The sequence below is a fragment of the Lepisosteus oculatus genome, chromosome 15, assembly GCF_040954835.1.
Source record: "Lepisosteus oculatus isolate fLepOcu1 chromosome 15, fLepOcu1.hap2, whole genome shotgun sequence".
In the NCBI taxonomy this organism is placed as follows: Eukaryota; Metazoa; Chordata; class Actinopteri; order Semionotiformes; family Lepisosteidae; genus Lepisosteus; species Lepisosteus oculatus.
The window spans coordinates 6,642,447-6,669,621 of NC_090710.1; the positions used below are offsets into that span (position 1 = coordinate 6,642,447).

The following is a 27,175-nucleotide window of genomic DNA, read 5'->3' on the forward strand; positions in this document are numbered from 1 at the left end:
ATACCGGAGGGTAGAATACTGCTGAAAGGGTGCAGATCTGACTAAACAGTTCTTGATACCCATTCAAGAATCCTAGCCACCAGCAGTTAACAGGACAATGATCCAAGAGGTGAAGCTGTAACCAAAGCCTACTGCTAATGTGTGGCAGAGTAGGTCACTGCAAAAATAAAGTATTCATGGTCTTCTGGTAGATGACTAGTGACTACAATTTGCAACAGCAGAAACAGTTCTGTATATAAGCATGCTTGCACATACGATTCTTTAACTAAGATTATTTAAGGTGACCAGAATGTCAAAGTTCAAACCCATTACACACAGATTGAAACTGACCTTTTTCCTGATGTTTAAACATAACTGTTCCTTTGTGGATACTTTCACCTAACACTAATGTAAGCTACCTATTTACCCTAACAAATCACATTCATTGCACTGCTGTGTTTATCTTCCTTGATACATTGGCACTTTAAAAATGTCTTTAACGGACAGAAGTTTGCAATACAAGTTCAGTTCACATTACATGAAGCACAGCTCTGCAATGATGACTCTATTCCAGACTCCTTTTCAGTGAAACATGTATAACTGAAGACATATGGTAATGAATAGTTAATAAATTCAGTAAAGAAGCTATATATGAATTATCATGGCTATGTGGTACATCATACTGTCCTGGGTTATGGAAATGTGATATATGTGTCTTTCAAGGTACTAGCTGCCAGTATTACTAATTGTCCAAGACAATGTTCCAACAATTGTCAATTAGATTCCCTTTCAACAGCTCTTACCATAACCTTCAGAAATATGGGATTGCTGCTTTACCATCACTAAACAGCTACTATCTCTTAATGACATAAACCACATATTTATGGATGTGAGGCAGTTTATCTGGAACTCCTCATTTAACATAGAAGAGAAATATCTGACGTCTACACAGTCTAGTCCTAAGAATGAATCTGAAATGACTGTAACTGTCTCTAATATTTACAGAGCTTCTGTACATTTCCTTTCTTAAGGCTGTACTTTGCTAACCTTGATAGACAACCTTGAAAACAAAACAAAGCATTCACATTTTTGTCAGAAATGGACTCATACAAAAACATTTGATAGATAATGAGTAGTCATATGTTTTGTCCATTACGTTGTTAGCCTGTTGAAATGATGCTTTCTCAAGCATATTAAATCATACTAAATACTTCTTAAACATAGTTCAAATATTTACAAAAGTCATAGTGTTGGTTGATATTGCTTTTCGCATTAAAACAAGAATACAAGTAAACAAAAAAATCAATTTAAAAAGGTAGTATACAGACACAGAAAAAAAGCTCTTTACCAATGAGATTATGCAAAAAATAGAGCTAAGCACTATACTGGTCTCCTCATTCATTTTTGGCAGCATATTTTCATTACTGCTTTCGAGTTCCAAGCCGCAGTGAAGAGCTGGAAACAGCTTCAGCAAGGTCAGACTACCCATGATTTTATCTGTTAGGCCCTTGCCAATTTCTCTGAATCATTTCGAAAATACTCGAAGTATCAATGAGTTTCAAAAATAAAAACAGCGTTTGACATTCCTTACCTTTAGTGAGTCAAAACAGGCAATAACTCTTCCATTTTCCACCTGGCAGCTCTTGGGTGGGTGTGCAAATTTGCATTCCTCATCAGGACGTGAGCAAGTTCCCCTCTGAAACTGTCGGCACACTTCCAGTGTCAGCCATTTTGTATCTCGTATTGAAGTAATGTTTAAAGCCATACCAAACTCTTAAAACTGAAACAGAGGATTGACGGGTGAAAACTGTGTTTTGCTTTAAAAAAAAGCAATAAATTAGATGAAAAGTCTACTTACAAAACACTGTCGAAGCTAAGAGCAAAAGAAAGTTCAATATAACTTTTGGCCAAGGTTTTTCCTAAGGTCCCCAAACACAGACGGTAGACTGATACACCCACACAGCCGCAGCATGGGGAACAGACGATTTATCAGCAAGCAGTCACTCATCAATCAGTTTGTCCCAATTGTAAGCTTCTGGCAGCAAAAAGGTACATGCTCAGTGGCACGCTGAGTTGACAAGCCTGTCCGAGTTTCTTGATTGTTCCGCTGACACAAACGCTCTAAATAAAGTTATTTCAATGCAATGGCACTCCTTGATAGAATATTAATTGTGTGCAGACTGCTTGCTGGTATTGATTAAATTTTGAAACGAAGTCAGCTCTTTGTGCTTTGGCAGCCTCTTCCTCCTCGCAGTAAATCTTTCCACTTCTTTTGAAATGCTGGAGCCAGGCTGAAATGAAATGCAGGGCAAATTGTTGCAGTTGAGGTATCTTCTGTCACAGCTCGTGCGTGGGGGACCGTCTTAATGAGGGAGAGCAGGCATTAAAGAGACACACAGACAGTCCAAGCAGCTTCAAGTAGGGATGTTGTTTGAAAAGGCACTTTCTGTCAGAGATCTGTTAAGAGCAGAAGAGAAAAAAGTAAACATTAAATTTTAAAGAGTATTTTTTAAATGACGGAGTATAGATTGTTTGCTATCAGCACAGTAAATTCATAAAGCCAACTGTATTCCAACGGTTTTGGAAAGCTGTCACAATAATAATGCTGAATCTAATGTAAGACAATTAAGTACAAATATTTTAACAGAATTGCTTTGTTCTATTCTAATATCAAATGTATTAATTGAATCAATTATGAAGTATCTTCTCATGATCCAAGCAAAACTACAGTAGAACGAAGCAAAACAGCAAAATTTAAAGAATAATACAATATGACAGTATTTCTAGATGTGAATTCCTCTTGAATCATGTTTAAACAGTTTAGATTTAAATAAAAACGGCCTTGGAAAATATAATCTCTGGTATGCGGGACAGACCAAAAACCTTTTTTTTCTTTGCATTAAATCCTCATGTTTTGCCATCCGTTTCTCTGAGAATCACGCTTATTAAGGATTTTTTTATCTACCCAGCAAGAGGTTAAAAGTCATTCTTTATTGTTCCTATGTTACATTGTGTTAAGATTGCAACATTTCAGTATACAACATAGAAAGCACAGTACAGTGCTTGCCCTGTACAATAAAACAGCATAATGTAGTGAGCCGTTGCAGAATAAAACAAGGGTCAGCCTCCCAAGCGAAGTTATGCATGATGGGAGGAATATCCAAACACTTATTGCAGCAGTTTTCTAGGCAGCGATCCAACAGCCTAAAAAAGACTGAGACAGAAGCATGTGCCAGACATGATTATTATGCTTACTGGTCCCAGTAAACATAATAAACCTGACGTGACCAGTGGAAATTAAATATACATTCACGACACAGAAGGACCTGAGTCTGAATTAACAAGAAAAACTTCCTTCTTTCTTCTAACACAGAACATGTCCCTTTGCCCTATTCTGTCTCACAAAACAAAGAACAATGCGTTAACTGTTCATTATAAGCAGGTACAAAAGGTATAGCCACTGGTTTTGTCAATCAATTCCGACAATTTGATGGACAAAAAGCTTTCTCTCCTGTAAGGCTTTTATCGGGACTTCTGCCGATATCTCCACCGTGAGCAGAAAGACGAGGGGGAAAGGAATAGTGGGCGGGGGTGAGGTCAGCAGACACAAGGCAGGTCTTTAAAACATGTGGCTGCTAGTAAATTTTTATTTTGCAGTTCATCCGAAGTGTTTCTGTAGAAAAGACAGGGATACAGTCAGCAAAGAGACCTCAAGCAATTTCCAACTTCAAATTTTAAAAAAGCAAACTCATTAAGCATGGACACCCTACATACAGTATAGCTGCAACTGGACAATAATGTCTGTTGTAGGTTTAGTTAAGCGTGTATAATTGTTTCTGCTTTTGCCATTTAGATTATTTCCATCCACCCATCACCCATTCATCCACTTTCTAGCCATATCTTAAACTAGAACAGGGGCACCGGGGTAGCCAGAGCAGGGGACACCTTCAATGGGAACACATACAAACTCTACACAGATAGCACCCAGGCCTGGAAAAAACGCACAGCCCCAGGACCACTGTACCACCGTGCCGCCTGAACATTATTTTCAAATAATTACATTATTTTTTTAACAGAACTGCACTAATGTAGTGTTTTTAACAATGTCCCAAATTAAACAGTAAATAAGAGACTATAATCTTATTTACCTTGGTAATCTGGTTTCATTAACTGTAGCTTTCACTGTTTCACTCTTCAATGTCATTTGTGTTGCTAAGGGCATTTATTTCTCCAAATGAAATGTGATGCATAGCAACAGCAAAAGAAAATCTATATTAAGAAACTTTATTATGCCCTATTCTGTGTCGTTCAAGTAACTGCTATTTAGTTTCTCTCAAAAGATACTATAAAAATTAGTAGACTGATTTTTCCACCTACCTAACCTCCCTAAAACAGAAAAAAAAGTCTACAGGTGAACTACTGTAGATTTCTGGAAGTAATAATAATAATAATAATAATAATAATAATAATAATAATAATAATAATTCCTTATACTTATATAGCGCTTTTCTGGACACTCCACTCAAAGCTTTTTACAGATAATGGAGACTCTCCTCCATTACCACCAATTCGTAGCACCACCTAGATCAGTGGTTCTCAAACTTTTTGGACCAAGTACCACCCCTAATCCAACCAAAGCGTCCAAGTACCACCTACAAGTCATCTTCTCATAGGAACCCCAGAAATTCTCAATGACCAACATGAGCGCGCGTGCACACACACTCACACATACATATAATAAATATTATAATAATAAACTTAATTTGATATAGCGCCTTTAAAGGTGGCTTCTCAAAGTGTTTTACAGAAAAAAAACATTAACAACAACTAATAAAAAAGCACCATTTCAGTGAGAGGGGTGAGCCTGTTTAGTTGAGCAAAGCAGATGTGAATTAATTTTTCGAGCCTTGATACAATTCACAACGGAGTCTAACAGATATTAAATCGTCAGGCATTTTCTTGACGGCAAAGATCTCGCGGTGGATGTTGTAATGCGTCCATTAATTTCTGGAGCAACCTCTCTAATTCGTGCAACTACACCGTTATGTCAGCTTGTCATTGCTCTAGAACCGTCCGTACAAACTCCGAAGCATTTTATCCAGTCGAGGCCATTCTCTTCGATATATTCATTCAGAAGCTGAAATATGTGCTCTCCTGTAGTTCCTGTTGGTAGCGGTTTACAGAACAGAAAGTCTTCATGGGACATGCCCTCAAACTCATATCTAACGTAAACGAGCAAATTGGCCAAACCGACTACAGACTCATCTAATTGCAGTGAAAAACATCTGCTCATCTTAACGTGCTCTATCAGTGTACTTTTGATATAATCCTTCATTTCAATAATTCTATGAATGACTGTGTCTTTCAGGGGGAGGGGGGCAGCAGGTCGAGCTGTTTAGCAGCCTTTTCTCTACACATAATACGTGTCAGCTCTTTTGCCAACGGTAAATAAGGTTCTTCAAAAATAGTGTAGCTTACCTGCTTTAGCAATCCGCAAGCTTGCATTTTTCCGCGTTTCCATTTTTATTTCCGTACTTATTTAAAGTTTTTATTTCATGCGCATGGGAGCGAAACACAGACACTCGGTGTATTTTTCCCAAATTAGAACAGTTCTTAAATATTTTTCTGTTATCACGCTTTCGTGTGCTCACAAGATTACCTGCGTGCGTAGCACGTATTTCTATGCATTCCTGTGTTTACACGTTAGCATTGTTCCAAAATCACGCACATTCTCCTTTCTCCCTATTTGCTGGAGATACAGTAGCTTTTTTTAAATACAATTGGTCATTTGCATCCGTAGCACGCATTCCTATAGAGTGGTATAGAATTACAGAGTATCTCTTGTGTCCACTGAAGTATTAGCACGCACTGTATCGTAGTACGTAGGCTGCGTATTCGACACCCGTCCCGATTTTTCAACACACACGACACAGTTCCAGGGTCATTTGGCGTACCACTTGGCGGCACGCCACGTACCACTGCCGGTACACGTACCACAGTTTGAGAACCACTGACCTAGATGATGCAACGGCAGCCAAAGTGCCCCAGTAGGAGGAGAACAGAGAGTGATTAAGTCATAAAGCCAAGGGGAAATTTGGCCAGGATAGCAGGGTAACACCCCTACTCTGTTCGAGAAACATCCAAGATTTTTAATGACCACGGAGTCAGGACTTTTACATCTTATTCGAAGAAGGTGCCTTTTTAATAACAATACAGTGTCCCCATCAGTATTCAGGGGCATTAGGACCCACACAGACTGCATAGTGAGCTCTCTCTACTGTTCCCACTAACACCTCTTCCAGCAGCAACCTTCACTTTCCCATGAGACCAGGCTCACACCTGCTTAGCTTCAGTGGGTTGCCAGTTGTGAGTTGCAGGTATTTCTCTTGAACTTCTAGATATTGTGTGCCATTAAACGTGACCTTCTTAAATTTATATTAAAAAGTTCATTAGAATTTCCCATGGAAAATTATCATCTTGATAATCATTTGGCCAAACTGAAACTGCAATGATTTCAAATAAATTATTTTCAAGCCAGAGAAAATAAAAAGTTTATTTTCATATGAAAATCAATCTAGAATGACCTTTAACATCTGCCTCTTATTATACAAGTCTTTAAGTATAAGGATTGTAAAACAATATGGAAGCCATTGATTAAACCATTAAGTTTTCACCAATTTACAAATTCCTAATTTAGCTACAATAGATTATGGATTTACTGTTTGTAAGTTCACAAAACTTAATTTAATTTCAATGTTTTCAAATAGTTTCTGATGTGTATAGTTAAACCTCTGACAATAATGACATTATTAAACAAGAGCACAGTTCCTCCATCAGCTGTGTTGTCAGGCTTCAATTCAAACACTTCTTCTCCGAAACAATTAGAGGAAGGGAGTACAGCTTTAGAAACAGAAACGAACCTTGTTATTAAACAATGAAATGATTATTTTCAAGATAAATTTCCATAATCATTTGGTGAATTAGCATAGCATTTCTGTCATGTATCATTCTCTGTTCAAACATTAACAACATACATATTGTCTGTCCAAGTCCTTGGGTAGCACTGGAATGCAAATAGGGTTCAGCGCTTACAATGGCTTGTCTATGCTTTTCCATGCGTGGAAATGACTTCTTCAGCTCTGAGCAGTAATGGGAAGTGGATGACACATACAGAGAACACAGACATTGGACCATAGAAAAGACTGCTGTTTGACATAGAAATATTGATTCTGTATTACGAACCACTTATGAGTGGACTTGTACTCAAAAGGATAATCCTTCATTTAAACCAACAACACAAATTTGGCATTTGTTTCCAAAAGTAAACCTAAACTTTAGCCTTTATGCATTTCCTATTTTTACAGTAATCATTAATGTTCCAGACTTTTTTTCTGGCTATGCCAGAAACATGGTAGTTCTTTTTAATGTGAATACTTTGGTATCTGATTCATCCGTATTATCCATAAATAATGATTCATCTGTGATATTTGAATCTTATTATGATGTCTTATTAATGTGATAATTAAGATCATATTGTGAATGAGCAACAATTCACCAGATGCAAGAAAACACAACAACAAAAAAGACAGAATGCCACCTGTCAATCATTGTTCAGATCAAATGTTGAGGTACTAAACTGTGAATTTGAAGGAGCCTATACCTACATAGGGTTTTCTCCTTAATATCCAAACCTACAATGAAACTGAGAGCATAAAAAATGCTTTAACAGTGATAACTCACAGCTGGGATAATGTCCCTCCTTAAATAACTTCGAAGTGAACACTGCATCGGCTATTCTGCGATTGTAATACTTATTTTTAATAATATATGATTAATAAATATAAATATTTATTTTTATTATTATTATTATTATTATTATTATTATTATTATTATTATTATTATGTATAAAGCGACATTCAAAACCCAAGGATGGTGTACATCTTGAATAAAGAAAAAGACTAGAAAAGTACAATAGAGTAAATGGAAAAAAAACAAAAGAATACAGGTTTTTACAAACTGACTGCAGCAGGCAATCAGATGTAAACACTGGTAAAAGGGTAAGTCTTAAGTTTAGATTTGGAGAGAGTTACAGAAGTTGTCTCTCGTAAAGCCTGAGGAATGTCATTCCATAACACTGGAGCAGGAACAGAGACGTTACAGTCACCAAACGTCTGTGATTTAGTCCTGAGTACAGTAAGTAGAGGACAAGCCTAAAGTGAACGGAGCCCATGGGAGGGAGTGTAAACATGGAGGAGTTCAGAGATGTATGATGAGCCACTGTTTAGAGCCTTGAAAGCCAGCTAGAAGATCTTGTATTGAAAATGTAGAGACTTCAATGTAGGAGTGATATGCTGCCAGGGTCTGGTGTGATCTAGTAGTATAGCTTCAGAGTTTTATTGCAGCTTACTGAGAAAAAAGTTAGGGAGCCCATACAGTACAGAGTTGGAGAAATCAAGCCTTGGTGTTATAAATGCATGGATCAGGCACTTAGCATCAATATAAATTGCCTAATGTGGGCAATAGGTCTTAATCAAATTTTTCACAAGACTCAAAAGCGAGGAGAGGATCAAGTGTGACTCCCTGATTCCTGACTATAGCTGATGCATGAATGGGGAAGCCATTCTGTGAAATCCTTAAATTTATCCAACTGAGATTTGCTGCCACCAGTAGAATATCTGTTTTTGTCACTATTGAGCTTCAGGGAAATTGGTGTTAACCAGTTTGTTGTCACACATACAAGAGATTCCCCATGGAATATGTTTTAACATAAATCTGTGTATAATCTGCATAACAGTGAAACTGATGACCATGTCCGTGTATAATCTGGCAGAGAGGCAGCATATAAATAATAAAAAGTAAAGGGCCCAAGACTGAACCCTGAGGCACACCAGGATTGACTGGCCATGGGGAGATTTAGGAGGACCAAGGGAGACAACATTCTTCCATTTTTATGGCATTCCCCTATTCTGCTTCTTCATGTTACAGGACTTTTTTCCTGAGCAGAAAGTCACTGAGCACAATATCAAGTAAAAGATGACTGAATGTGTGTTTTTAGGTTTTCTAAAACAAAAACTAAACAAATCATTTTCTAATTTCATATTGCGCAAATGCCTGGGGCTCAGGACACATGATTCCAGTTGTGGTCATCTACCACTCAGTAGAGTCTCCACTGGCATGCCCTGACACTTAAATATTTCCTTATGTCTCTATCAATTGCACTTTGATTTATGCCTCCTCTGGCATGAGAATCAAGCCTGATGCTTCAGTCAGGCCCCAATTTTAACAATAATCTTTATTTAAGATCTTTAAAGCAAACATTTCTATTTGCTTGCTGCCTTTTTGTGCTTTTAATATCATACAGAAGAATAACTAGTGGACCTGAAGTAAACAAAAAGCATACTGTGATGAGATACCTCTGCTGTCGGTTTCCCGTTAAGGTAACTCTTATTCTTTTAATTACCCACATGCAGTGCAATGAAATGGTAGATTCTGTGTAAGCAAAATCCTAGCAATGGGGTAGCAGTTTACCTGTGAACTGAGCTTATGAAACCAGGATGCAAAGACAGACAATCTCACTAACATGTGAGGTCCTTCAGTGAGATATCAGAAGAACAGAAGATAAAAACGATCAATTTTCTAAATTTTCACAGATTTCAAAGTCTTATATTCAGATCCAACTGTCCTACGGGCCCTAGTACTTGGCTGAAGCAGTCTTTTCTAAATCTGGTATGTAAGGAAAGCAAAACAGTATTTCCAAATGTCAGCACCCATAGTCAGTAATTTGAACCTTGTGCTATTGCCCCAGCCAACTAGACAGTTACTTTTGTCAAACTGAAACTTCTAAACTAAGTATAGCCTGATAGCACAGCAGGACTAAAGGAGCAAAAAGCATGTTGTAAAAAAGAAAACAGGAATATGTGTAACGTTGTTTAAGAGAAAACATTTGTGATGGTTTGTAGTCTCCTTTCATACAATCAAATGTGACTGTATAATAAAACTCCATTCCATGCACAATAGGGGAATACTGGGAATGACGTGATACACACAAAATTAATTATGGACCCTTTTGCAATTAAGAATAAAATAACTTTCCTAATTTCCCAACTATGATCATATAGTCTCTGAGGCATGACTTAATTTCTTGTTTGACTCAAAGGAGAATCAACTGCTGACAGAAATCCAGGTACGAACCATCTCTAATGTGACCTTTTGCAATTAAACTGGCTATATTTTTAGATCTCAGAGAAAAAAAGAGAAAAATGAATGATTGATTCAAAGGGTGAGCGTTAGAGAAAATAATGAGACAAGGGTATATGATATTAATCCAGTACCATTCAGATTCATTAAAGAGTCTTATAGTATGGCAGAGAAAAAAAAAAACTGTGATAACAATTATTGACTTCTAGCCTCTTCATTAATTAAATCTTTGTGACAGAGAAAATGACAATAACCTCACCTTAAAATTCAAATAGTGTTCATCCAAAGCAGCTTTAGCTTCTTATTATGGGTCAGAATAAAGAGAAAGAAAATATGAGCTGCTTAGCAACAAGTTTCAACATGTGGCTTTGAAACGAGTAGATTCCTTCTGGGTTATTCTGAGTATAACATGCCTGGGTTCTTTTCGACTGTGGAGCAGTAGTGAAAAATGTTTAAGGAGAAAAAAGTTTGTGTTTGTGAGAAAATATATGGGTAGCATACAATGTAATTGAATTTATTTACAGTATATACAGTATCTGAATGGTACTTTATGTTTGTCCCCGGGTAAACTAACGCATGGCATATCGAAACAAAAATAAAACCAAATAGTTTTACAGTCTTTAAGATACAGCTCTGGGCAGTGGAATAGCAGCCACTTAAGTAAGCCTTGATGGTTTAATGGATTTCCTAATTTCATTTCTCTAATGTAGAAACACTGCAAAAAGAAACTGTATAACATGTCTCACCATTTAAAGATTTCGAAGCAGCTACAGTTTCTTACAACATTCAGCTGAACACTCGTTAACTTCTACTGAAACTTTTTTGAGCTTTTATTTGATGTTTCATTCACAAAACACTAACTTAAATAAAGAACAATGGAACATCATTATTCATATTACCTCCCTCTATTCAAATTGTTAGTCTGTAACTTTGGAATGTGGTTTTTTTAAACTGGACAGACCCTGCAGCATATTTCAGATGTGATTTACTGTTTTTTTTGCTACTGAAAACAGCAGTATTTCTAACATTTCTAACATTTTTAAAGATGTTCAACCTAGTGATTGCTGAAATCTTTTTTCCCCAGTGGTCTGAAAAATTGTTTTTGCTGCCAGAGTTGCTGTTAGAGATTTTAGAAGCCAATAAAACCAAACAGTATATATTTTCCCTTCATTTATAAATATTACTTATATATGTACAGTATACAGAATATATAAAACAGATAATGATATAATAGGATTAAAAAAAATAAAAAGTGGAAAAGTAAAGACCACTTATATTAATTTAAAGAAAATTATAACTTTATTATTCCTACTAAATATCTAGAAGAATCCACTACAAATAATGACACTTTTCCCAATATAATACAGCTAGAGATCAGCCAAGCTGGTCTATTCTGAGTAGATATATGCAGTTCATCATGCATTGTTTAGCAAATAAAGCTCTGTATAATAATAAAGTTAAAATAAATAAATAAAGTTACTGTTAAGAATTACCAACTGCTCATTCTAGTATGTCTTTATTTCATTCAAGTATGTTTAAATATTTTTAAGATAAAATCAAGAAAATAATAATCATTCAAATATGATTAATGATCCGGTATCAAGTACCTATGGCAATAACTACTTACTGTAGTAAAAAACATGAATAGAAAACAGCAATTTTAAAAACCCGTCATTAAAAGTTTCTCTGAAATGCTTGTTCAAGTTAAAAGTATCTCACAAAATTTTAATTAGACATGGTTTACAAACAGAGCCTTATACTATATGAGAAGACAACTTTAAGGTCAGACAAGACTGAAATGAAAAATAAACTGGAAGATAGATTAAAATTTGCTTTTTAAAACATGTAGCTTATGACTTTGGTAACAGGGTTTTAATACTGTAAGCAAGTAACAATAAACTTTATGTTAATTCTATTAATGTGGATTTACCCAAATTATTTTCACAACAAAGAAAATATTTGCTTAGATTTCAGAAAACAGTTCCTACTTGGTCTCCTTTCCTCAAAATGATATTTGAAGCAATTAACAAGCAAATGTTTAAAATATCAAAGTCTGTGCATGTCCCTGCAAATTCTCCTGTCAGAAAGTCCTGCTCAGTCTGCACAATTCAGCATCACTGACTGCTGCCCACCTTTACAGGCACACCTACTGTACACATCAGCAAGCAAAACAGCAGGATGGAGAAAGAAAATTAAAAATACTACCTTAAGCCTATATTGACTTTCTAGATAAAGGTTACGATAAAAGCATGGAAGCTGTACTTTTTTTAAACATCAATGTTCGGCAATTCCCAATGGAGAAAGAGAAGTCGTAGCTCCCAAAACACTATTATACTGTAACCTGTACACACCAGGTTATTAAATCAAAACTGTGCCACTTTCTCTTGAGAGTTTCCTAAGTCTGTATGCCAATATATCTTTTTCTGTATGTTACAGTGGCTCTACCGTTTCATTGGCTCAAGCTATTTAAGAGGGGTGATGATCTTATTATAGATCCTGTCTGGGGTTATACTAAAGCTGCCTTACATTGTAATACAATAGAGCTTTTGTACTTAAAAAAAGCCCTGCAGATGAACAAGCTTCCTTTTAAACAAAAGTTCTTACTACAGTGCTTGTCCTTGTGTTGCTTGGACTACAGGAGCAAATCTATACTATCAGCTTCAGTAAACTCAAGGAAAGAGAGCAGGGAAAAAGACATTTTTTGTTTGCAAACAAATGTATCAAGACAGGATATACAGTAGTGTTGTTGTGCCTGCCAAGAAGTGCTGTTTATTGTTTTTCTATTTTATATGGTTTACTAATCATGTTTTGTTCCGGAATAAAGCTATGAATGTCACATTAGTGATGTTTATTGAAAAACGCACATCCATTTAAATGGTTTGTAGACCTTAAAAGCACTATATGTAATCATGTATAACAGACCTCAAAGTGTTCTATATAGAGTTGGTCAATAATGCATTTCAACAACAAAAAATATTGTTCTCTTTTTATACTGGATTTACAGACTGGTGGCAGGATGTTTCTCTCTTTGTAGAGAATTTGAGAGATAATGATAAACTTTAAAGCACTCATGAAATTAAAAAAAATAAAGACAGCAATATTGTACTAAATATTTTAAAGCAACACCATTAACAGAGCTTCACAAGGTGAAATTAAATGTCTTTATTATATGTCTATTCTGTCTTTAGAAACTCACATATAATAAAAATGGCAATTTCTTAATGATGTCTGTCCACATAATTTAAACCCAATAGAAAATACGCAAAATACAGTGCAAACCAAATACTATGTAATTATTCCTAGAACTATACAACTTAGCAGTATTTACTAAATTACTACCTATTTTTTATTAGAAGTAAACTTAATTATAAAGCACACAGACAATACAAAATAGGTTGCTAAGCAGGTTAAAGACTAGAAGCAACACAGACTGCATTTTATTGAGTCAGCAGAAGAGTAAAGTTGGTAGTCTAATAGCCTTAACTAAGACCCTTATTGCTGCGACCTCAATTATCTGTTACTAAAGCCGCATTTCCCAATAAGAACACTTACTCTTTCTATTTCTACCTGGTATGAAACAAAGCTAGCATGTCTGTTAGGAAAAAAATAAAAATTAAGTAATTTATATAATTTTAATGGCTTAATAAATTAAGCCTTCCGTTACATTCACTATTAAATTGTTATAATGAATACATCTATATGTTGTTAAGAGCCAAAGTAAACATTTTGATCGACAATACTAGGTACAGCTTCTGCTAATCTTTTCTTTGCACTACTGTACACATGGAGTCCAACAGAGCTGTATGTAAAACCAGGCGAATCCATTTTGAAGCTAAAAGAGCTCTACCACAGAACCTTTAGTGAGAAGTTAACATCTAACAGTGACCTAATCATCCAAGGGTTCTCCCAGGAGAGATAATGTTTTCAGCTTTCATTGATATGCATAGTCTCATCTTGGTTGAAAAAAAATCACAACTGCAAAGTCACGCAAAAAATTTGAAAATGCTAGCCGATGATTCAGCCACTTTTTCGACTGTCTAATCTTTTAACACAATAATCTCCCCGCTGTGTTTTTTAAACCAAAAAGCCACTGCATAGAAATCTCATTTCTAAAACACCCAGACTGTTCTCAAAACAAGATGACTAATTACCTTTTCATGCCTCTGTCAAAGTGCTCCCAAATCAATTTAGGGAGGCTGGTGCTGCTCACAAGGCCTTGCTAATAAACTGGCCTCTCTCCACCGATTTTAAACAGGAAGGGCAGAGACAGTCTTCCATTTCACATCCACCCTTTTCCTTTCGACATGTTTGCCAACTCTGTTTGACATGAATCGGGCCTTTTCCTGCTACTACTTTCCCAGCAACAACGTCCGCAATGTCCTGCCCCTTTACAGGCTATTACTGTACAAAGCAGAGAAACAGAGCTTTCAAAGGCAATCTGTAACGGATTTTTAAAGAATGTGGCCACACAAATTTGTCTGAGGGCTTTACCGAGTAGAATATTTACCATAAATTCAACATGTTTTTAGCAAAATATAGGTAAAAAAAAAACTAAAGATTGAACACCAGCAATCTATCGTATTCCTGGCTAAAAGCTTCCGACAATGTAAGACTATACTGTACTTATAAGCATAAGGACAAGAAAACACATATAAACAAGCAGATTATGCGCAGACATATATAATAAGAAAACTGAACACCACTGAGAACTGAGTCATATATCAAACACTAAGAGGACACCTTTCCTGCAGAGAAAGAGAAAACATTTCCCCGTGTGAGCTTCTTGAATAGTGGACAGGAGGAGAGCACCATCAGTGCAAATAGATGCAGAGGAGTAACCGCGGGCTGCAGCTGCCTGCTGTGAGCACTGTTTCCAGGTTTGTACCACTGGCAGTTTCTTTTTTTTCCCCCACATGGTATGCACCACACTGCAGCAAACTCTTTTTTAACAAGTCATAAAAAAGGCAAACGATCCTCCCACCTCATTCGAATGAGTCCTGGAGCCCTTTTCAGCCACTCTTATCCCAACTGCAGAAGCATCTGGTGTAATGATGGGACTCCTCCCGATTACTATCTAAAGATAATTACCATGTGAATTGTTATCATTCCCTGCTCCGTGCTGTGTGCTGAAGGCCCATGCCTAGACAGGGATTTTCTTTCAACGACAGTGCAGGAAAAAGAAGAGTGTCTGCTGAACTCTCTGGCTGAAACATTTCCAGTCCTCCCCCCCTCCCACCCACCCCATTCCACCAGCAAAGCCCTCCCAGTGCTCCTGGCCCAATCACAGCACAGGTTTTAGCTCTGCGGCTCTTAAATTGGCCATAATATGCTGACTGACAAGTTGGCTTCATAGCCTCCAATGACAGCCCTGCGATTGCTAATCTTAAAGGCATTTCACTATTTTTCATGCACAGCTCAGACTGTAGCAGATATTTTTTCTTCCCTTTTTTATGAGGGACACAGAAAAAGATTTGATCATACTATGAAACTCAACTCATCATCTGACCTAACTGTGCTCCTGGTAAAACAATCATCAGGAAGACACACAGCCGGTTTATATCAGACCTAATCAGAGTGGTCTAGGTCTTAAACTTGAGAATTTAAAGCTTCCCGTTATGTCAACTGCTTTTCTAACCTTTTCAGTTTTTCTGTCTGTACCATGTCTGAACCCTTTATTTGCCTGTCCGAGCCAGTGGTGACAGTTTTGCCCCAGGGTGTTAAGATTTGAGACAGGGAATTTCTTCACCAAAAACTAACTACCCCCACAAGAACATACAGTATTCCAGTTGCTCTTGTTTCCTATGACAAAAACTATTGTTTCTATAACATCAGCGTCAATGGGTGTCAGTTCAGGTTTTTTTTGTAAGTTACTAGAACTGCTCTGTTGCTGTTTTCTCTGTAGTTTGCTAACCAACTAAACAATCACACAAATATCACATATGGAAATATTTCAGACGTCAAAGTACTAAAAGTATTCTGTACTGTCATCCAAATAAGTCAGTAAAAGGAAATGTATGCATATTCTGACATGCCTTTTTATTTTACCAATATACTGTAGCGCCGTTGCCTTTACAGCCCTGTTTCAAAAGTGAACTGCTGTTCTCCACTTTGAAAAACTAGTTCTCTGCAACCTGCTTCAAAACAGAAAATGGATTTCCAATAAAAGCTTTTTTCCACAATAAGCCTGTGCACCGAGTTAGGGAGATTCATTACCAACAGAAATGTTCCTTTAAAAAATCCTCTTAATACCTAATACATAAAAAGACCTAAAAATAATGTATTACATTTTAGTAACTCAGCAATAAGCAATAAAAAATCCTGCAAACTTTCTGACATTTCTAAAATTATTGTTTGCAATGTCAGGCTGCTGTAACATTTCATGATTTTTCAAAGGTATTTACCTGCATAACGTTCCCACCAGTACATTTCACTTAATAACAGAATCAAACTTCAAATATATCAAAAAAGACTAAGCAATGCACAATAAGGATACTGCTCCTGTTCCAAAGTCAAAATCAATACAAACTCAACAGAAAACTATGATTCACAACTGAACCATAATGTATGAAAGTTCACCTACTCTTAAATAATATTTTGACTATTATTTAAGCAAATAATTAAGAAAAATTACAAGAAAGGTCATGAAAGTGGTAGGTATCCTGCATAATAGCATATAAGAAAAAAGATTTTTGTAAGCCTATCTTTTTGAGAACACTCAGCAAATCTTCTACTTTCTTCAGGTTACAGTCATAGCTATCGTTTTATGTCTAAAATCAAAGATCCAGAACTGAAGATATGAATTATTCTAAAATGTAAGTTCTTTAAATTAATACTGGGATATAGTCCCTGATTTGCAGTACCCAGCTGGATGTACCACAGCTTGCCTTGTACTAAGACAGTTATTACAACAACAATAATATTTTGCTATAATTGTATATACAGTAACTATAACAATGACAGATTTTGCTAATTTTTGTATTTTGTTTCAAAAGAAATCTGCTACAGTTGAAATTCTGCAAAAGGACACAGTTTGGCACAATGTCCAAGGATTACCATTTAACACCACCATTTTACATGTATTAAATCAGATGAGGACAATTGTTAATTTCATCTCACCCCTCTTGGGTACCTACCTCCAAACCACTAAGTTAAGATTTTTATTTTTAGGAAGGCTAAAAGAACCTTCAACTTTTCACTTTTTATCTTCTTTAAATTGAATGAACGGGTCTACAATAGGATGTACTTATGATTACCATTTAGCCAACATATTTTATTAATAATTATGCTATTAAACACAATAAAACAAATAAAAACAGCATTCTCAAAAACACCTACAATGCAGTGCTGGCCAGATGCCTTTGCCTACACATTTTATACTGCTTGAATTCTCTAGTTAGCACAACATCAGGCCAAGAAACGTTCAAGCAAAATCAGCTTGTTTTACCATTGACAGTTCCGCTTGTTTGCTGCATCACATTATGGGTCTAATTTTTAATGAAAAAATGTGCAAATATCTTACACCTAGTTGCATATTCATGTTGATCATTCAGCTGCACATTGCTCATGTTGATATAAATAACTGGCAATTTTAACTCTGTTTGTGTAAAGTTTATCACGGATGCTGGAAACACAAATGAGTTACACGTTCCTTATGCAGTGGAAGAACGCTACAACTTCAGATACGTAACACAAAACAGAGGAAGCAATTAGGCCTACCCAATTTGTTCAGTTGTGAGCAATTGATGTGTGAATTTCATCCATTAATTTCTTTAAGGATCCTAAAGTATCAGCTTCTCAACATGACTGGATAGCTTGACCCAGACTCAAACAGCCCTTTGTGTACAATAATCCCTCCTGTACTCTGTCTTAAATGCAAGTCCAATTCATTTCCTCTAGTTTATTCTGGTTTCTGTTTATTGTTGAACCTGAAGAAGGTCCTATCCCACTACCTCTGAGGATCAGAAAGACCTCAATCAAGTCTTGCAGTCTTTCTTTCATCAAGTCGAAAGATGTCTGAAGCATTTTGCTCCCATGCAGAACTTCCTCACTTTTCCCTTTCAAAACAGAGCCTATTTCGAAATAAAAACTGAAAACATTTAATGAATAATTTTATTATGTTACACACCTTTATGATCTAAAGACAGATTGGCATCTTCATGCTTTAAAAAACGTTTCAGGAAATTAAGAACTGAAATCTTCAAGTCCCTATCAGCCTTTAAGTCAGTAACGTACCTGTGGTACCCACTGGCTCTTCCCTACATTGATATTTTCATAGCACGCAACTACAATTACACACAATATTCTAACTGAGTTCATACAGTACCTCATACAATTCCATGTACTTTCTAGTAATATACTAATCGACTTCATACATAATACGATTCTAAATTTACTTTCTAGTAACTTTGATGTTATCAGACGTCCTAATATTTTATTAGCCTTTTAATTGCTTTCCTCACATTGTCCTGGGGAGGATAATGATGAGTCAGCTTGGCCTAGGTATTTCTCCGTAAGTTAATTCTTCAAGCCTAAACTCAGCAGGCTCTGTGGAACATAAGTCTGCCAGTTATCATTTCAAATTAACAGCAGAAAAACCTTAGCTTCAGCAAGAAACACTATTTTAAGAAAAAGCCAGCTTAATGTCAGAGAAAATGTGCTTGATTTGACCTGCGGGTTCAACAACTGACATTTTCAGACCACCTGAAGTACCTTTCTTTGTTATTTTGAGCCCTTCAGTTAACATTTTAAGAACAAATTGTTGAACTGTCTAAATAAAGCAAACAAAGTGCCAGCAAATCCATATCTACCTGTCAAATATCTGTTGAAGCACACAAACACTTAATTTAACCTTCAAGCTTTTAATAAATACTCCCAACAGCTGCTCATGTGACAAACATTTTTAGACGCAAGCAGATTCAGGCTTAGTATATCTGGTCAGCAGTGTCTTATACAGGAATGCACATGCCAGAATACACATGAATACACATGCTTATATTCATCCACTATCAGAAAGCCTGTTAACCCTGGAAGAACAGGAGACAAGGTGGGACAAACAAATATACTTGTATAATTTATAGGCTTGACAACAGTAATTTTGGAAGTATGTCTTATTTTTTATTTTAATGCATAGTATTATATTGCAACTTTTACTGTAATACAGTAGAAATGTTAAACATCAGATGTTTAAAGTACATAATGGACTAAACTGAAATACAGTATCACCTGCATTTTGTTAAGAAATAAAAAGAAATTAAATCAAGCTAGAATAACCTACCAGCAGAAATTCAGAAGGGAAAATCTCCTGTTTACATAACAATACAACAAAATCATGTAAAGAATGTCCAAACAAACTTATGTGGGGGGAAAAAAAACGGTTCCTTGGCTGACAAAACTGGAAATTCTACTTCCTGCCCACATGGTATGAGGATTAAAAGAACAACTCTCCGAGCTGTGCAGTGAGACTGCCGACTCCTCCTCAGGCCCCTCCAGAGAACATCTTAGTTCCAGGTGAGCCTTTCAAAACCAGGTCCTGGAAGACCGATCCAAGTCTTCAGGCCTTCCAACAGGCTCAGAACTGACCCACCTCGGTCTCTGATCTATGTCATCAGACCTTTTCCAACTGTTTTCCTACTGCAAACCACATGATCTAGTGAATCGATTAAGGTGTCAAACAGATGATTGAGATTTCAGACAGAATGAATGCAGTGCACACAGGGGTCCTACAGGAGAAGGGCTAAACCACAACGCAATCAGCAGAGTAGCTCATTTTCACATATACAATATACTGTAAGTTTTTCCAAAGACTAACCTAGGACTCTTTTATATGTCCCCTTTCTGTCCTACAGTTTTGTAATTTACACTATTTCATTTATGTGGGCTACTGTAACCCATCTTTTCAGTCATGGTGAGTTACAGTAAATGAAAGTGTTAAGAGGGCAAAACCTAATCTCACCCACCTATCCCGATATCATTTAACCCAGTGGAGCATTTTGTTTTTGCAACCCTCCCCCTACCCCATCTTTGCCTTTGCAGCAGCTTCCATTCGATACTCTTCCAATTTCTGAAAACCCAACCAACAATTTCCCTTCACCACAAGTGAAAGATACTCATGAGTCGCATTTCTCGTCTCAAATAATTCCAAAATAGAGAAGAGACTACACTACATCAACCCAACTGGATTACATGTGGCAGCCACTATACGCCAGCAGGGATCTACAGAGCAGTTCAGGTGGGGAAGTGAGACACTGCTTCACCAATTAAATTAAAGGGAAAATTTAGTAGAGGCCAGATTGCGCATACCCAAGACAGAATTCGGAAGTCAGAGTTAACAACCCTTATTCTAACTAACAGTGCCATGAGAGTTTTGGGGAGCAATGTTCAAGCAGGATGGACACTGGTGTAACATCGTATCTTCTTTTACAGGGACAGAACTTCCTACAGCACTGTTGCACTAGTCACCTTGCTGGTCACTGGTTTAGAAATTCTGGCCCCGGAGGACAAGAGTGTCACCTACCAGTCTCTCAAATCTATACACTGCAGCAACCTGGGTTTCCTAAAAGGTCTCCCATCCCAGTACTGACCAGGCCCAGCATTCCGTAGCTTCTGAGATCTTACAAGATCAGTTTACAAGCAATATCAAGTAATATCAGTCTTTGACACCAGAGGAACTTTAAACTTTTGCACAGACTACTAACATGATTTGCCTCCCAAAATACGATATACTACTGTATATGAGAATGCCTAACAGAACAACAGCAGCATCACCAGCTAAGACCTGTACCTCTGCAAAGCTAAGCCTTGATAAAAGGCGAAGTACATGAGGTCATTAACCAAATTACTACAGCATTAAGTAGAACTCTGATAGTTCATTAAAAGTCTTACTAAACATGGCTGAAGACCATTTCCTTGTTCCCATTTAAAAAAGATTTGTCTAATTGGAAAAAATGCCATTGTCAATAAACTATACAATGTAGTGTTTTTCTATTCATAAACAGTGCATCCAAATCCTTGTAAAACATAATCCATTTCCTTTTCTACTGTACATTGCTAATCGGCAAAAGAAACCATGTGAAATAATAACAGTTCAAAATAAAACGAACTGGATGGTTTTCTATAGAGAATCATATTATTCAGGCTACACTTCTTGAAACAGCAATGTGTTTTGAATTAGTGTTTATTGTCCCTGGTACGCAGCACAGTAAAATATAAAATGTAAGAAAAATAGCAGTATCACCCCATCCTAAGTGGGACAGAATCCAGAGAGCTGTGTGCTGACAAATCACGGCCTTTCACTAAAATATTAATGTGGAACGGTAACCTTGAAAAATGGAAAAATCTAATGATAGCTCTAGTAGCTCTAGGACCTCTGCTCCTATTCTGCTGAGAAAAAAAAAATGCCTTAAACTACTAAGCGAGAGAACTGTTAGAAAATTCCTTAAACATTATCTGCCAATACTGTCTACGAAGAAAGAAAACAGGAGACTCACAGAGAGGGACTACAACATAAGTTACTTTAATATTTGAGCAGATTTGAGCTTGGAAGCCTTGAGAAAATAGCCAAAGAGAAGCTGTGACGAAGGGAGTGTGTACTGTTATTCTCTTTTACCTTAACACACCTCCAACGTCACTGGCTGTGTCAAAGAGTTTACAAAAGCACAATGACTGAAGCTCTTTTGGACATCACCCTATCATTATACACAAACAATTATCACTTCCAGAATAATTATTTTAGCTTTGGGGAAATAAACAAAACCTTTACACGTATTTCCATTTCTTGACAAATACCAAATGTAATTATTTTTTTAATAGAAAATAGGTTACGGTTCATTCATTTTCTTTGTCTTAATTGCAGTCTTCAGAATATAAATATTAAGTCTGATTAAAAAACAACAACAACAGTTTTGTTGCTTAACTCAATTTTGTACGTTAACAAAATCCTTTATAATCTACTGAAGTTGCTCACATAAATTAAATAAAAAATACAGAGAGAAATGCTGAGACATCTACAAAAGAAAGTGCTGTATATAGGGCATTATATGCAATACAGCATAAACCAACAGCCTACTTGTGATAAGGCAGAATTTCAACTCAATCAAACGTCCTTGTACCATCTGAAAGAATGAGACACTGTATGTTAGTTTTCCAGCACAGACACTACCTTGTCTGATTTAACCCTACTGCTGCTTAGCACTTCATGCCTCAATTAAAAGGTTTCCAAGGCTACCACAGAAGACAGCACAGCTGCTGTGATATGTGTTGAGTGAGAATTTCATTTCCAGAGTGTTTATATGCAAATCTAGCTATGCACCTACCACTGTTCAGAACACAAGCTTTGCTACCTTGCAACTGAAGGACAGTATATCATTTGTATCCAAAATTCATTGGAAGCTGTTTCTACTCAGTGGCTGTTCCTAGAAACCTTTATTGAATGAGTCTGTGATTTAATTAAATCTAACTTAAACTGTGAACTGCATGTTATGAAAGCTTTTCAAAGCCAATACCAGAGGCTGAAGAGGCCCTAAACATTTGGACAAAAAATGTGATATAATATAGTTCACGCACTGCCTTTCAATATTTGCAAAATCCTTGCCTGAGCACTTCTTAGATTCATAACTGTAACAGATCCTAAGAGATCCACTGGATTTGTTTTTTTTTCCGCTTCCTTCAAATGGCATGTACAGTATGTGGCAGTTCAAACTGTAGAATTCTGTCTGCACAGAAGCGAAAATTAAAATTAAAAAGCATCCAAGACCACTGAACATACAGATTATTATTTCTGATATCATGCACACATTGAATTTTCAGCTACTGCAATGACTTATGAAACACTGATACAGTTTATTCAAGGACTCTTGAATTCTAAAGATACAACAGATGTGCACCATTTACCAACCTGAAAATGAAGTTTTCACAATATGAAGGGCTACCGTAAAGACCTCTCCACGCACATTACTGTTTGACAAGCAGATTCTGGAAAAAAAGTGCTTTTATATATACAGTACAGTAAGTGCTGGTACACTCCATTATCACTCAAAGTCACATTTTGCAATAAATCATGAAACCTCTTGTGACTATGCCACAAAAAAACATAATTAACTGTTTCAAACATGTTTTATATTCCTGGTTTAATTACATATCCTATTTTACTCATACAGTTTTCGGCATTTTTTCAGAAGGCCAATTTTCAAAGATCGAAATGTCTCCAAATGCCGCTTGGAACACGTCCTGCAGAGCAGGGGGAACACGTGCAGCAACATCACGTCCGCCCTCACTCTGCATATGGACAGCACAAGGAGAGCTCTTCTGGGAGCCCCCTGCATCTCTCTGCTCTGCAATGGAATTCCTTCAAAAGGTGTGTATAGAAAGACCCGTTTGTGCATTTCACTGTCATAAGCAATGATTCAAGGTGCAGCTACAAAGTCATTAATGTCAGATCGAAGATGATTAAAAAGTTAAAGAAAATGTAAAGCACCATTACAGATATCATCTGCATCTTTTTTTTCCTGAAAGACTAGCATATTACTTCATAGCATAAATGTTACTTGGAATGTGAGCTCAATGTAATACAGGTTACCTTAGATCCCACTTTGCACACTGATAATACAGGGGAATGTAGTAGAAGAAAGGGTGACACAACTACTTTTACATATTGAGAGTACTTGTTACAAAGAAAAGTTCAAATCTTTTATTACTGCGTTTTGGTTCCCAAAAACTGGCAGAGACTACATTTAGTTTGTAAAGACAAACTGCTAATAAAATTATTTTCATGGAGCTACTAAACCAAAACTGCAATCCTCTGTACTCTTAAGAACCCTGGGAAATACAGACCAGAATACTTTATTAAATAATTCATAAAATGCACACCCAATTAAAAAATCCCAGATCATTAAAAACGTAGAATAGTGTCATTCATTTGTATTAAAATAAGCAACTATCTCACATGTAATTATCCAGAACAATGTACATCACAGGTACAGTTTCATCTTTAAAACTATCACCTGAAAATCAGATAATGGAATTAGAATTGTATTTAGGTCACACATGCACCTAAGATTACTGAGATTTACTAAATCATCTTAGTAGCTGCCCTTCCCTTATATGTTAGTAGCCATCAACACTTCATAAACTAATGTGAATAGTCACTATAAAGAAATTAACAGTATTTTAAGCATACATCATGCCACTCAGCACCCCAGCAGTGCAAATATTATTCAAGGCGTTTTCATAAGCAACATATTGAGAATGACCTTTGTTTCATTCCACATAATCACATCCTTTGCAAGATTATTTTGCTAAAGAACTTAACCCCCTTCAGAAGCCTCTCAGCTTTTATTCTGCATGGTATTGTTTCTGTCCTCATATGGGATTTTAGTATAGTATGCACATGGGTAGCAAAGACTCAACTACCACTCAAGCCAGCACTCAAACCCCATGTAAAAAGGTGGAGAAGCTGTCATTAGTACTGTATGTCACTAGGCCTTTTAGGGTTAATTCAAACAGGTAATTTCCTTGAGGGAGATGAGGTAACATACTGTCATATTTCCCTGGGGCCTTATTTAACAAAGAAACTAAGGCTGAAATAACCTGTTTCATCCTTCACATAACAACAAACACCTTTTATCAACATTTCTGAATTCAAATAAAACTGTCTATCCTGGCAGATAGATTTATTTTCTCTCTTGTACAGTATATACAGTATTCCACCCCCTAATTCGTTTTTTTTGCTTTCTTTTCCATATTACAGGTAATTGTTAGTTTTTGCATACTGCACCCCACACAAGATTTCAGCTTCAATAGGTTTACGGCCTGTTTAAGTTATTTCTACTGCTATAAAATAACACTTGTAAATCAAGACAACTGGTATAAGCAACGCGAAATGGTTTGGGTTATTGAACCGCGTCGTCACAAAGCGTACAAATAAAACTGCACTTAATTAGAGAGTCCAAAAGTCTAATCTAAATTAATTTACATTGAAGACAGCCATGCACACTATCAGACTTGTTAAAAAACATCAATATTTTCTTAATTCCACCGATTTAGATTAAACTCTGATGACTCCAATTACGCCAAAGTCTGGCAACATACTATACTATATAAAATTCCACCCTAAGCAATTAAAACGTAACATGTACTGCATTTGTAGTGTTTACTTTATAAAGTAGGAAAGCAGACTTTATACGGTAGGCAGCAGACTTCTTTCAACCAGTCACAATACTGTATATACCGTACAACAAAAACACAAAAAGACACGTTGTTAAAGCGGATATTCAGAAATAAGGCTTTTTGGCAGTTATTAAAGTGGATTATAGTCCACTATTAAAATGGACCAAGTACTGTACGCAAAAATAACTTAAATGTTTTGTCTGGTCTATCAGATCATCGCAATAATACAAGCTACTGCCCATACGGGACAACCTTTTTAAGACCTTAACTTTAATCTTCTGTATCAGAGAAAAATGCATTTCTTTACACAACACCTAAACTGGCGTTAGACGTATTAGTAATAATATTGCCAATGCATTGTGCAGGCTTGTTAGTGCACGAAACGTTTCTTCTTTCGACAGGCAAAAGCCCCAAGAAAAACTCGTAATTTTTTTTTTCTCTCAGAAAGAACTGTGTCGGAGAATCTGGGACACGCAGCTTTATTAAACATGTACGCCCTTCGATGACAGTTAACAGTTAAAGTTCCCCGACGTTTTTTTTTTATTATTATTATTATTTCAAGCTTGTCAAAAGAGGATTTTCGAAAGCAGGAGGCTAGGCAGAAAAACATGCCCCTCTCACAAGCGCGCACGCACACTTCAGGGCACTTAGTTCACCCTTTAAAAAAAAATGTTAAACTACTGTAGATTCACGAGGGCGAGCGCAGGGAAGGGCTAGACTTGGCACTGTGTCCGGCCTACCCAGGTACTGTACGCACACGCCCGGCTCTTTCCCAATCGCCTTTCCTCTCCTGCGCCGCCGGCGGCACAGAAAATACGGAATTATTCAGAAACGGGCACTGCAGCAGCAGGCCTGCGGAGACTTGGCAGGCAGCCCCCAAACCGAGCGGTTCCGCCTGCCTGCGACACATTACAACGCGGGCGATCGGAGTGCCCGTGGCACCTGCATGCTTGTGCGTGTGTGTTTTTTAATAAATCTCAGTGGCAGAGCGGTGCTTCGGGCCCTCGCTAGGGGTACTCGGATTTCAGTGCTGCAACCAACTGGGACGGTGTCGGCTCGTACTAGCATGAAAGCAGTCATCAGGCACGCCGCTGCACTGTAAATCGCCAGACTGTTAACGCCAAATAAATTAAGAAAGTGTCTGCTGGCGCAGCTAGCCACCTGATTGCTTTCCAGTGTGTTTTCAGCACAAAGTACTAGATCTTTAGGACAGCAGGCAGTCGTAGGAGAACCGCAGGCTCACTTACCTTAACATCACCAAGACTCGCTGCTCAGTCGCTCAAGCCGCAAAACTGATGGTCGGGGCCACGCAAACTGCTCGAAACAAGACTTCAAGCAAACATACGGCCGCGAATATGAACTGGATTAAGGCTTTTTTTAAAGGAAAAAAAGAGCATTCTCATCGGGTGGGGCAAGAGAGGTCATAAAGTTTCAGAGGAAAACACAAATTGCTGCTTTATTTTCCCTTTATGATACTTTAAGCTAAAGCTTTACGTGCAACAAGCCCTTCTGACAGCTCTCAGAACAAGAGAAAGACAGGCTCGTTGAAAGGGGTTGAACAGGAAAGTAATACCGATATCGCGCTTTCCACAAACACTGAAGTGCACCACAAACTATTAAATTTCGGGTTTTAACACAATTAATCATCTGTGGTTATATTCTCTAAATAGTTTCATTGCATAAACGAGGAGTTTTAATAACAGCCATGAACTCGTCCCTCTATTAGGCAGGTATTGGTACATTCCAAAAGAATGTCAGGAGCCCCGGGAAGGGCAAGGGTCTGCCTGTTGCCTTGGAAACAGCAGTGAGACTCCGGGGAGTTCGCTGAATGTATCC

The 27,175-nt window shown here is 37.0% G+C and overlaps 1 protein-coding gene across 16 annotated transcripts in view; it reads right to left on the bottom strand.

Annotated features, from left to right (window-relative positions):
• mbnl2 (muscleblind-like splicing regulator 2) overlaps positions 1-26,863 on the bottom strand; it is an 84,205-nt gene extending 57,342 nt beyond the window's left edge. For 12 of the 16 annotated variants that reach the window (XR_011181680.1, XM_069179153.1, XM_069179149.1 and 9 more), the window contains exons 1-2: positions 15,159-15,387; positions 1,571-2,436 (exon numbers count right to left, since the gene is read on the bottom strand). Coding sequence is in view for 15 of the 16 variants with exons in the window: in XM_069179153.1 (XP_069035254.1) it covers positions 1,571-1,744 (174 nt within the window). In the remaining variant the exon portion in view is untranslated. Of the gene's footprint in view, positions 1-1,570; positions 2,437-14,328; positions 14,479-15,158; positions 15,388-26,586 lie in introns of those variants that run through there. The other 4 variants (XM_069179148.1, XM_015363407.2, XM_069179146.1 and 1 more) reach the window with 4 other exon arrangements.
• Between the last annotated feature and the right edge of the window lie 312 nt (positions 26,864-27,175).